This window comes from Myotis brandtii, unplaced genomic scaffold (assembly GCF_000412655.1).
Source record: "Myotis brandtii unplaced genomic scaffold, ASM41265v1 scaffold582, whole genome shotgun sequence".
Lineage (NCBI taxonomy): Eukaryota > Metazoa > Chordata > Mammalia > Chiroptera > Vespertilionidae > Myotis > Myotis brandtii.
The window spans coordinates 971,106-983,774 of record NW_005370187.1 but is presented as its reverse complement, the minus strand read 5'-3'; the positions used below and the strand labels follow the sequence as shown (position 1 = coordinate 983,774).

Genomic DNA, 12,669 nt, shown 5'->3' with positions numbered 1-12,669 from the left:
ATTCACATTAATCTGTCAAAGAATACAGCATGAAGAACAATAAATCCTTGTAAATTTAGGCCCCGTTAATTTGGAGTGAATGCAACCATTTTGCACTATCCTTGACAAATGGGATTGGTTGATAAATTCGGCAATAAGAATAAATATGTATTGAGATTCTGTAAGAGGCCAGGAGCTGTCCTGGGCATTGAGGATGCAAAGAGGAACAAGACAGCTTTCCTCAAGAAACAGGAGCAAGGGAGGAGCAGCTTAACTATAGAGAAATATATTTCTATAGGCCTTTGTATATAATAACGTCTAGTAGCACTTTGTATGTAACCAGTGTACCAATTACAATGAATTTTCACGATTGCATTGGAGAGAATTGGATAGAACATATTCTTGAGTATTTATCCAGTTTTGGTTAAAAATAAATATTTTTATTACTTCTCAGTTACAGATAGAAACATATGCCATGATTCAGATGTAACTGATTTGTATTATTGTAATTCATCCAAATTACAGAAATTGTCTGTACCTAATATAATTTGAGACATGTCATGCCCAGAGAGCCTACAAACCACGAGGCCCTCAGTCATCCACTGTCCCTGCTGTTCTGGCAATGGTCTGGTGGCTAATGGAATTAACCGGCATGCCACTCTTTGGAGCTATTTATAAAACCAAAGTGATGATTAATTAAAGTTTTTGCTCCCCCAATCCAAGCTCCATTTCTAGTTAATGAGTGTGATGGTCAGCAACCTGCCACCACCCCCCAATCAAGCCCTGGTGAAATGGTCAGTGGGTTCCCAGTGTAACTGTCCACCAGGGAACAGTCAGGGCAGGAGATTTCAGGTCCTGGCTCTGCTGCTTCCCATCCGCATTTAAATACAGGCATGTCACAACCTTTATCATCCTGATCTCCCATTTACAAAACAGTACTTCCTGCCTTGTCCACATCTCATGGCTCTTGCAGAGTTCAAATGAGATATAGGAAAGTGTTTACATGTGGAAGAGCCCTAGGCACATTATTAGTGTCTTAGAAGTCATTATTTAGTGCATGACAACTCATAATCACCCCTCCTATGCTGTGGTGGTACATTCAAAGGAGAGTGCATATATTTACAATTAAACATTCCAGTTTAATTGTAGCCACAGAGGCAGTCTTCATTCAACCCCTTAGGCCCGTGGTCGGCAAACCGCAGCTCGCGAGCCACATGCGGCTCTTTGGCCCCTTCAGTGTGGCTCTTCCACAAAATACCGACTTCTGCTCATGGGCCACGAAGTTTCAATCGCACTGTACGTGCGTGCCCGCACGTGGTATTTTGTGGAAGGTGATTATGTAGGTGGGTTCTGACTTACAGCGAAAATCGTGTTACATCTCACCGTAGGAATGGATCTCTGACATAACCCAAGGACCTACTGTATATAAAATGATGCGAAAAATAATAGCTACCTTGCAGAATTGTGGGTGGATTCAGTGAGATATTCATGTAATGTCTAGCTAGCACATGACTATGATGAGGGAGGCTCTTAGACTCATGAAGGCTTCTAGGGCTAATCTGAAAGTGCACGTCCCACTGAAACATCTACCTCTCTCTCTGATGGACTCTGATTCGGTCGGGATAATTTGCTCAGTTTCTCTGGAGCTTACTTACTAACATAAAATGAGGACAGTAATATTTTCTTCATGGGATCTGAATAAAGGTCATATGAAGTAGTGGAGATGAGAGCACCGTGTTCATTGTTAAGTGCAGGGCATGTGCATAGGCTGCTATTCACATTTGCCATAAAAACAAACACACAGAGAACAATGGCAAAGATTTTATTTAGCGGCTTTGTGTGCTTGGCACTTAGAAACAGAGTTCCGTGCATTAGGGCAAATTTTTATACACCTCTTCTTCATACATATTTTACATACCCTTTTTATTGCCCCCTTTTTTAATATTCATAATATTGAATTCCCCACTAGGCACATAAATACACTTATCTACAACACCTCAAAACCAAAAATCTTAATAATATCTGTATTATTTTACTTGGTATTATTTGCATTTCCACACCATTTAAAAGGTTGAGCTTGCACCAAACCCCACTTGTTTTTCTTATCATTAAAGGATTTGAAGGGGAAGGGAAAGATGAAGGCAAAAACCCAAAACATCAAAATGCAATGAACTATTTGATAAAAATGGAGATCTGAGGGCAGGTAGAAGGATGTAGAAGGCCCAACTGCAATTCCCTGGGACATGACAGGATCTCTCCTGCCAGGTGTCTGCATCTGACTTGTGAAGGCCAGGCTTCTTTTGTCACCTCTGCACTTGGTTCCATCTGCCAGGGTCATAACACTTTTCCATCTTCACACTCCCCCTACGTCCCTTCTCACACCAGGCTACATGCTCCAGAATCCACACTTCCCACGTGGTGCACCCTCTTCTGGATCACAATGGTCAGAGCTGTGGGATCAAGACTCATTCCTTGCACGGTCCCTCTCACCACTGCCCTTGACCAGGCACAGTGTCCCAGAGAAGCTCACTCCTCAACAACACCATGATTCCTTCTATAACCTGTAGGGGGGCTGGGGAAACAAACCAAAACCAATTCCTTGGTGAATTGAAACTCTCATCACTGCTCGCACTTCCTCTGTCAGTCTTGCTCTCGGCCTCTCTCTTGCCCTCTATTCTTTCTCTTTCTCTCTCTCCATCTTTTCACGGCACCACTGGGAACATCACACTGACTGAAGACAACCAAAGTTTAAAAACAAATTTCTTCAAGAAGCCAAGTCCAGCTGTAGTTCTGATGTCTTCCCACCTTCATCGATGGGAAGGGGTTCCAGGATACATGGTTCATTCCAGAAACAGAGACAGCTGCAGGGGAGAAAGGTGGGCAGTACTGCCGGCCGGGTCCATCTAGTGTCATACACAGACAATTCTCGGCGAAAATACCCATTGCGGGCCTCCCTCCACAGAGTTCACCCAGTTCTGAGTCTATGTGCATGTATATGTATGTGTGTATGAGTCTGTGTGAACATATGTGTGTATGCATGCATGTAGGTATGTATGGGTCATTCTGTATGTGTGTGTGGCTAACTTCATGGCTGCAAGACACTAGCATCTCCCTTAACATTATTATAAAATGATTATTCAGTTTCTTCAAAGAACACTCTGGAGTAGACGATGCTTTATAAAACTAAGCTTTGGGAAGGCAGGAGCATGGCCACTGGGTTGAGGATGATTCCATCATGAGTGTACTTCAGTGGCTTCAATGTCTCTTGTTCTTGGGCATATGCTTTCCTCCTCCAGAAAAAAAAATATATATGCAGTTCCTGTGTTTCAAGGGCCTTGGGCTCCTAAAGAGGAGGAGGTGCCCATGGAGACTCTGGGGCCTTGGCTGGTGTTTGGACTGGCCTTTAAACCATGTGTACCGACATCTGGGAGGAGGAGCCTGGGACCGCCCCATACTGCCGGCCGTCACAGGTGTTAGCCCCTTGCTGGTTGTTGGGCGAAGGGCTGATCATGTGCATGCTGTGCTCCATCCCCGTGGGCAGGTACTGCCTCTCTCCGAAGGCCCCATTGGAAGGCGAAGAACAGAGTAAAGTGCTTTGCGAGGCGCTCAGTTTCTCTGGGCTGGCAGCCAGCCTCGGGGAAGCGGGGAAGTTGTATCCGTACAGATTGTAAGGGTTGTGGAGAGAGAAGGCATTGTAGGAGCTCTGCTGCATGTGGCCGCCCCCAAACATGTGTGGCGAGGAGGAGGTGGAGGCCGCATTGCCTGCCTGCATGACATACTGAAACTGGGAAGTGGGGAACGACCCCAGCTGGCCACCGTAGGCTTCCATCTTGCTGTTGCTAGGCAACGAGGGAGGAGTTGGTATTCCTGAGATCAGGGATGGAGTCCTCTGAGGCATGAAGGTTTCGGAGGGCTGAGTGGCTGCAGCAGCGCCACTCTGCAGCCTGTTGTAGCCACTGTCACTCAGCCCTGGGTAGCTCTGCAAGGCAGCCATGTTGCTTCGGGCACAGGGCGGGTAATCAGAGAGGTTCAGATTGCACAGCTGGCTCTCTCGGCAGCCCACATTGAAAGTGTTGGGGGCCAGATGAAAAGTTGGAGGAGAACAGGATGGAGATAAAATATGAGAAGAAGCTGAAGGGGATGGTGTGCCAGTGCTGGAGGTGGTCGGGGAAGTGCCTGTGCTGCCCCCTGAAAAATAAAACATGAATTCCATTGAGACAGAGGCCTTTTAAGTTGAGTCTGTCTAGGCCAGATGCAAGCCATGCAGGAGGTACCCTCAAATGTCCAAGATGGGCTGATTTTTACAGAACCAGTTTTCTCTTAGCTCAGCAAACTTACGGTAAGTGATAACACCTGTGTGTGTGTGTCCTCTCCAAAAAAGAGGACAAAGAGGGTGACAGAAACGAATACCAAACTCTTTTGTTTCTCTGTGAAGTAAATCTTGCTTTTCAGAAAAAATAATAATAAGCCTTCTAATATTCACTTTGCCATTTCTTACCATCAACCTCAGTTTCCAGTAAGACCTCTGGTAATCAGCACTGAAATCCAGTAGCTCAACTTTTCCCATTCTCAGTGGAAATGCATTATATATGTATTTTATTCGGGCACTGTTGCTTGCTTCACCATATTTAGACTTCCAGCTAAAAATACAGGATACCAAATCTCAGGGTCTTAATCTCAGAGGAAATGGAGTACTTGGGGCAAGGTGAGCCAAGTCAAGGTTGAGGCCTGGGAGGGCTGAGCAGAGTGGCCCAGGTAGTGGGAACTGAGGTATGGGATTGCAGTTCTGTCATATGAAGTACATTATGAGCACAATTGCAAGAGCGAGATTAAGCATAAAACAAAGCTCACCAAAACAAAGTCTCCTTTTATAAAAGCCTGCCCAGTTTCAAAGCCTGGAACAAATATTGCAAATGCCATTTTTGGGTTTGGGATATTTACCAGGACAAGAGCCAATCAGGTAGTAAAGTCTAGAGATCTCTGTTCTACTCAGCTTGGTTACACTACCCCCCCCCCCCCCCCCCCCGAATCTGACCCTAGGCATATCACTTTCCCCTCTGGGTTTCAGTTTCCTTATCTAGAAGATGATAACTTGAGTTAGATCAGTGGTTCTCAAGGTAGGAGGAGCTTTAAAAATTTCTTAAGTTCCAGAATCCCACCTCAAACCAACTAAATGGGAATTTCTGAGCATGGGACCTCCATATTCATATGGTCTTAAAGCTCCCCAAGTGATTCTCATGTGCAGCCCTAGTTGAGAACCAATGATACAACCCAAATTCCTTATTTCTAAGTACTGGAATAGTGATTGCTAAACTTAAGTGTGCTTGAGAATCATGGAGGGCTTGAAACCCAGATCACTGACCACCCCCTCCCCTCCCCTGGGGTTCCTGATTCTCTAGGTCTGGGGCAGGGCCTGAGGATTTGCATTTCCAGTAAGTTCTCAGGTGATATTGATGCTGCTGGTGTAGGGAGCACATTTTGGGTTAGAGGGCCTCTTGGTCCCTTTGAACTCATAAAGCCCCTGGATCTGGATCTGAAAGGGCTCTTGTGACATGTGGATATTAGAACTGGACTGGTGGCAGGTGCACCAACAGGCGAAGGGCCAGTTCAACACAACCTGCTTTTGCCTTCAGATAGTTTAAGACCAAAAAGGACCTTCTCAAGCCTCCCCTTTCCCAGGCCAGGAAGCAACAGTGCAGCATCCACTTCCTGTCTCCCCATTGGAAGTTCAAGACAGTGGTTGGGTTCTGAGGCTGTTGGATCTTTCCTTTGAATTCTCTAGAATGAGCGGCTGCTTTGTCTTCCATAGGGAATCCCCCATGATGGAGCTCCTCCTTCAGGGCAAGATTGGGAGTTTCCCAGAATGATAGTGAGCTATGATTCCCCAAGGTCACCCACAACTCATGTAGGGACTCTTAGAACCTGGGCTGTTGTAAAAGGGTCAAGGACATTTTAAGTGGAAAGAAGCAGAAATAAAGTTTTTATCAGTGAGGGAAATGTGAAGAAAACCAGCAAGATTCCAGATATTGGGATGCAAAGAAACCACCCATAGGGTACCAGAGAGGACAGCCCAGATTTGCACATAGAGAGGCAGATACCTCAAAGAGAAGCCAGAAGTTCATTTTTAACAGGAAAAGAAAGGCCTCAGCCTACATCTACAGAAATGGTAATAGTGTTGGATGTAAAAATACAAATTTAGTTCTTAATAGTTCTTTTCAGTGTCAGATTTTTATAGAGCCCAACTAATATCTCTTCCTTGGTCAAAATACTAGTAATTTCCCCAATGAGCTTCTAAGGTAGAATTGGATTTAGTTATAAATAGCTGCTGATTTTAAAGTCATTTCAGGAAATTCACCTTCCTGGTTTCTTGTTTATGCCTTAAATTCCTTTAAGAGAGGTAGCAAAGACTTTTATTCCATAAATTGAGATAAGGCCAATATTGTAACTACTTCTGGAAGACATCAGCCAGCAGCTGACCATGGTAGGAAGAGCACCAAGCCTGATTCCATCTACCCAGCTCATGACCACGGGCGAGGTGGGCTACCTCTTCATTCCTCTCACCTGTGAAATGAGGGGCTTGAACTGATAGACTTCAGTTTGTTTTTCTTAAAATTACATTTGTGTCTGAGGATTCAATTGATGCTAAAGTGCGAATAGCCAATAACAAATCCTTTCCAGGAATCCTTTTAATAGAACGAAGGCATTCTGGAAGGGAAGACTGGGCAGAGTGAGAAAAAACCTCTGGTGCATCTTGTCTTTGTACCTCTGAATGCCTAGCCTGCAGGGCCTTACAGGAAGCTTGGGAATTTGTTTTCTGTAAGCCTTTAGTTCCTCTTAGACTAGAGGCATTTTCCTTATCTTTCACCCTAAATGCTGTGAGCTTCCGTGAAATAATTGCTACAGCACAAATGGAGAAACTCGACTCCAGCTGTAAAGAGAGTTGTGTTTTATGGGCTCTGTATCTGGTCTCCTCTCTTTGAAAGCCCGTCCTTGCTCTCCCAGATCTGGTGTTTATGCAGTCCCCCCAGAGAGCCCCTGTGCAGGGCATTGCACTGTCCTGTTACAGGTAGGCTTCATCAGGCGCTGGCCCTCACCCTGCAGCAGGAAGTGTAGGATGGAGCAGATGACTTTTTACAACTCTAATTGTTTTTTTGGGTGACCCGAGATGGAACGAATGGTACTGATTTAAGCCCTCAATTGGTTTCACTACAAAAAAATAAGACGGGAACTATTAACAAGTTACAGGGATTTCTGCTGAGCAGATGAGAGGCACATGTTAAAAAGTTTGTAGTCAGCTTGCTTTGGCTTTTAAACGACACTCACTGGAAATGAGACTTGGTGGCCTGCTGAGCTTCAGGGGGTGGGAGCCCCCCATATGAACTAGTGTTTGAAGTGGGGAGAGCAAACCTGTCCGAGAGGTCACGATGCTTCCGTTGGCTTTGAAGAAATGTTCCAATGTGCTTACTCAGTACAGATAGCAAGTTTTCAAAGTCCAATAGAGAAGACCATGGTATGCATTTTGCAGAGAACCAACCCGAGATACTGAGAAGTCTTTACTGTTATGATCTAACAACTTGTCAGCTGTTAAACAAGATTGGGAGTGCCAGCCAAGTGCTAAGTAAGCGTAAGGAGGCAGGCCACCCTCCCTGTGCATTTCAACACTTCTCATCGCAGAGAAGCTTGGGCAGAGTGGGAGGCCAGGCCACGCTGATACAGAGGGGTTGGAACTGCCTCTCGGAGAAAAGCGTGCCTCCCTCATCCCCTCTCTGCCCGCCAGGTCCAACTGCTCTAGGGTCTTGATTTAAACTTTACTTAATGATGAACATGGTCTATGAAGTCAAACAAACTCAGTTCCAATTCCAGATGTTTTTCTGGCTTAGCAAGTTAGCCTCTCCATGTAAATGTAATTATGAATCTCTACCTGGTAGGGATGTTTTAAGAAATAGATGGGATAATATATATTACAAAGTACATATAGGCATTAAATATTTGTTTCCTTTCTTCTTCCCTTGTACGAGTGAAGGAATGAAGGAAGGAGAAGGGAATCTTGGTGCATTTGGGTTCTGTTGAGATGGCTCACAGATGTTGGCCTCTGTCCGTGGAGCTGAGCATCTCGGCCTCTCCACTGGTGAGCACTGTGTCATCGGTAGATGCCCCGATGTAACATGCTAGAAGACAGATCACTGGGCACGTGACAGCTATGGACTCACCAGAGCCATATTCCCAACTCTGTTTCCTCTCTGAATATTGGCCCCTCCCCACTGACCTCTGCCCCTATGGACACTAGATGCCCTATGTCTCCATCTCTTCTCAGATCAAGCAAAGCAGAATTGAACACAAATAGATAGATGGATACTTTCCCCAGTGGATGAAGACCACTGAGTCTACTCCAAGGACTTAATCCACTTCTGAGAGGTGATTCAAATGTAATGGCCTAGATATTTAGTTTATAGCTGGAAGTCTGTACCTCTTAATCCCCTTCACCTTTTTACCCATCCCCCTATCCCTCTCCCCTCTGACAACCATCAGTTTGTTCTCTGTCTCTGTGAGTCTGTTTTGTTTTGTTAGTTTGTTCTGTTTCTTAGATTCCACACATAAGTGAACAGGGTTGTACAGCATAGGGAATATAGTCAGTAATATTGTAATAACTGTATACAGGGACAGATATTGACTAGATTTGCCATGGTGATCACATTGTAAAGTATATAAATGTCAAATCACTAGTTTGTACATCTGAAACTAATATAATGTTTTTAAAAACATAATGTCCTAAGTAACCAAAAACCCTCTGGCATTCCAAGACCTATCCTCCACCCACTCTACCTTTCTGCACCCTAGTTTGTTGACCAAAGTGAGGAGGTGTTCATTAACATTCAAACTCGACTTTAATGTGCTCCAATATTCAAGGCTAACAGCCAAAATAACCAAAAAGAATCCATGTGTAGCAGGGATTCCATATGAAGACAATAGCCCAGAATATACTTGTGCACTATGAAGACAGTTAAATGTGACCATGAAAATCCTGAATAGCAAACCTGCTGACTTTTGCATCTTTAAATTGATCACTTCCAGACTGTAATATGGAGGCTTTCACATACAGCTTCCTTTTGGGTTCAATTTGTTGTGCTTCCCCATCCCACCCTAAAAAATAAAACTTAAAAATGGTAAAACAAAACCCCATCTGAGCTAGTAAAGAATAAATTTCCATGTAATTACTTGGTTCCATGAGCCAGGCACCCCTCTCGTAGAACTCGATGGCATCTGTCCCTGAGAAGTGCTGATTCATTATGTGTCCTTGAGTGGCTTTCTTTGAGGCTTTCAAACAGGTAAGAGGTAAAATGTCAGCATCCTGTGGACTGATTCCAGGGAATCAACCCAGTAGCCATAAAGTTTAATGATCACAGCCCTGTTCACCCCAACCAAGGAATTACCCTTAGTGGAAATCAGTACCCCTCTCAGCGTGCAAAGGTGAAACATTAGAGCACTAATGGGAATTGTGTGGTTTCAGTCTAGAAAGACTCTTAGTGCATCCTTCTCTATAAAGTTTAAAGATAAGCGCAGATCCAAACCTCTTCCCCTAAAAACAGCATTTTACATAGTTGCCCAATTCTCATTCTTCACCTTGGTCCTTCTGTTTCTTAGATGGCCTATTTTATGCCTTCCACATTCCCTAGGTGGACTGCCCCTGTTTTTTTCACCTCCATAAACTTGTTTGTTTCTCTGCTACTTATTTTACTGCCTTCCTTGCCGCAGTGTACATCCGACCTTTGCATAGCCTCCTGGAAAAGCACATGATTCGGAAAAACACATGACTTGCATCTGGACAATCCAAGCATCACGTTCACAGCCCCCACTGCCTCAGCAATTGGTTCAGGTGACTCAATTAGAGTCCATGAGACTCAGTGGGATTTTGGCTAGAAATGTTAGGAGAGAGGCACATAACCTTCCCAACAGATTTAAACCTAAAAAAAATGTATATCCAGGGTTTCTGGCAGCATGGTTACCACCCTGGGGAGCCTGGGAATAAAGTCAGATGAGAAATGATGACACCTGGGAGTAGGGTGGTAGCAAGGGAAATTAAGATGTGGATGGATCTAAGAACTTGGTAATGTTTGGATATGGTGGGGGATTAATGGATGGTGGTGTCCTTCCTCCAGGAGAGGGCGCCAAATCTGTGAGGTAAATCATAGAATCAGTTTTGGACACACTGAGTATAAGGGACTTTGGAACAAAATAGAAAATGTAACCAATAACTGTTGGTTTTAGTGATAATTAAAATGTTCTCCAATCCTTGTCATGAGCTCCTCATGGGCATTATTCCTTATCTCCGTGAGAAATGAGATCTCCTCATGGGCATTATTCCTTATCTCAGTGATAAATTAAATCAGCTATTTTTGAATCATTACAGTGATCATGCAGTAGTTCAAAGGCTGCTACCCATTCAACTGTTCTCCTTTCCCAATCTCTTACTAGTATAAACTTGCTCAGTAACTGATTCTTCTCACTAACCAACCTCTAATTAAAACAAATCCCAAAAACCAACAGAGACCCTCATAATCCTAACTTCAGCTACCTCACAAACATTAAAACACCCAATGGTGCTGAAATCTGCCTAGTGGTGTCTGCTATCAGTTGAGGAGAGGGAGGGCTTCTGTCAACGGCAGGTCTCCTCACTTCCACAGATGGAGACATATTGTAGCTCTGGTGTCACTGGTCCGGGAGGGTTCCTTTTAGCACTACAGTTGTCAGATATACCTGGAGACACTGCTCACAAAGGTACTCTCAGTTTGGGCCATACAAATAGCTCTATCATATATGTCATTATAACATCATTATCAGAACAATATCTGAACATCATCGGGAAAACAGGATTGGACTTGGTTATAACTGACCTGGGCTGTTATTTCTTTTCTTCTGTCTCTGTATTGTCTCAGTCAACTTCCCTAAGCGTAACTTAGTTGGTTAGTTCATTTTGGCCCTGTCACTAGCAGTGTTCAACAAGAAGCCATTCCTGAAATAAAATTTCTACCCCCAGACTCTCCAAAAATATAAACTCCCTTGTTAATTCTACATGAATATGTCTGAAGGTCAGACCAAGCACTTGACTTCATTAAAATGAAATATGGACCTATTGAGAGTTATTGCATAAGCTGTTGAACAATAAGCCATCAACTGGAAGAATAAACTACATTTTTAATAGAAAATTAAAGCTGTACTAAGGTAGAATGAGGAAAGATAATGTGGTCTGGTGGAAACTGTCCTGTCAAGTAGGAAATCCACTTTGGAGTTCTCAACTCAGTTCTTCCACCACTTAACTGCAGATATGGTGCTAGACTGCTCTATGCCTCGGTTTCTTTTTGTGCAAAAGGCAGAGGACACTGAATCCCATGCATTCTTATAAGAGAAAACAATGAGGACGCCCATTCACTATGTTTTTAAAAACAGAAGGATTAGGTTTACAACCTGTGGCTAATTCAACTAAGTGCTTTCCTTGAAATTTATCAAAAATGGATCTTAATAAAACATAATAAAAATTAAGCAAGGGCAGAATGAATAAAGCATCCTTAACCTCATCCAGCAGTTAGGTTGGTGTAGCAGCAGCAGCTTCAAAACTGCCTTGGGCCATGTATGTGACATGCCAGAGAGTCATGTGTTTGAAGCAGTGAGGTAATATGGACACCTTGGTGAGTCAGTCATCATTTGGATGTTAGATTCAGTGCCCACACTGTCAGTATTCTCACTAAAAGGTAATTGCTACACAATCGGTCTGCCACTGAAGTTTCCTCTAGAAATTCACCACTCTCTACTTCTTCTAAGACACAAAAACAGTTCAACACAGATGGCTCTGACTCTTTTCTTCATTTTATGAATGATACTGCCCACAGTTACTGAAATTCTTACTTCTTAAAGGAAGAGGAAATGGGGATTGTTACTTTTACGTCCTTTGTTAACATCAAGAAACTAACATATATTTTAATAATGAAAATCTGAATCAAGTTCAGTGTATGGTTCAGAAATGTATTTCAGTTAAATAAAGTCTTGGCTTTTCCTCCAGCCCATCCCACTGCCATATGTATCCAATAATTCAGGCTCATTCTCCCCCCACTGATGAAAAAGGGAGTCACTGAATAAGTGTGACATTTTACTTCAAAAGTTCAATTTCTCTTAAACCATTGTTTGCAAAGTATCAGCAATAAGTCTTTGTATCGATAAATTTTTAGTAGAAGCACCATGAAACCTGAGATGTTGTATACCTAAACAACTCATGCAGTTTCCCATTGCTGCACCTGCCCAAAAAACCTATGCCTCAAAAGGGCCATGAAAGACTAAAAGAAGTATAACACCCTGGCCCTGGCCAGTGTGTTTCATTGTCCCATACTCCGAAAGGTCGCAGGTTCTATTCCGGGTTAGGGCACATATCCAGGTTGTGGGTTTGATCCCCAGTCGAAGTTTCTCTCCCTCCCCCCCTTCTCTTCTTCTCTCTCTAAAATCAATAAAAGCATGTCCCTGGGTGAGAATTTTTAAAGAAGTATAACACCCTGAATATTTATTGACCTGCTTCTACTAAAGCTTTATGGGGAGCAAGTCACTTCATATGAAATGGAAGTCACTTCCATTTCTCTTCCACTTATAAAAATAGAAATAGAAATTCTGGATCATTTGCCTCACTAGATGCCGATAAAGATGAAT

The 12,669-nt window shown here is 43.4% G+C and overlaps 1 protein-coding gene across 3 annotated transcripts in view; it reads right to left on the bottom strand.

The window, feature by feature from the left end:
• Positions 1–1,785: 1,785 nt before the first annotated feature.
• Positions 1,786–12,669, bottom strand: part of TBX15 (T-box 15) — a 52,976-nt gene continuing 42,092 nt past the window's right edge. For 2 of the 3 annotated variants that reach the window (XM_014550109.1, XM_014550112.1), the window contains exons 8-9: positions 9,196–9,294; positions 1,786–4,167 (exon numbers count right to left, since the gene is read on the bottom strand). In XM_014550109.1, the coding sequence (XP_014405595.1) occupies positions 3,383–4,167; positions 9,196–9,294 (884 nt within the window). In that variant the 3' untranslated portion in view covers positions 1,786–3,382. The remainder of the gene's footprint in view (positions 4,168–9,195; positions 9,295–12,669) is intronic. The other variant, XM_014550110.1, reaches the window with a different exon arrangement.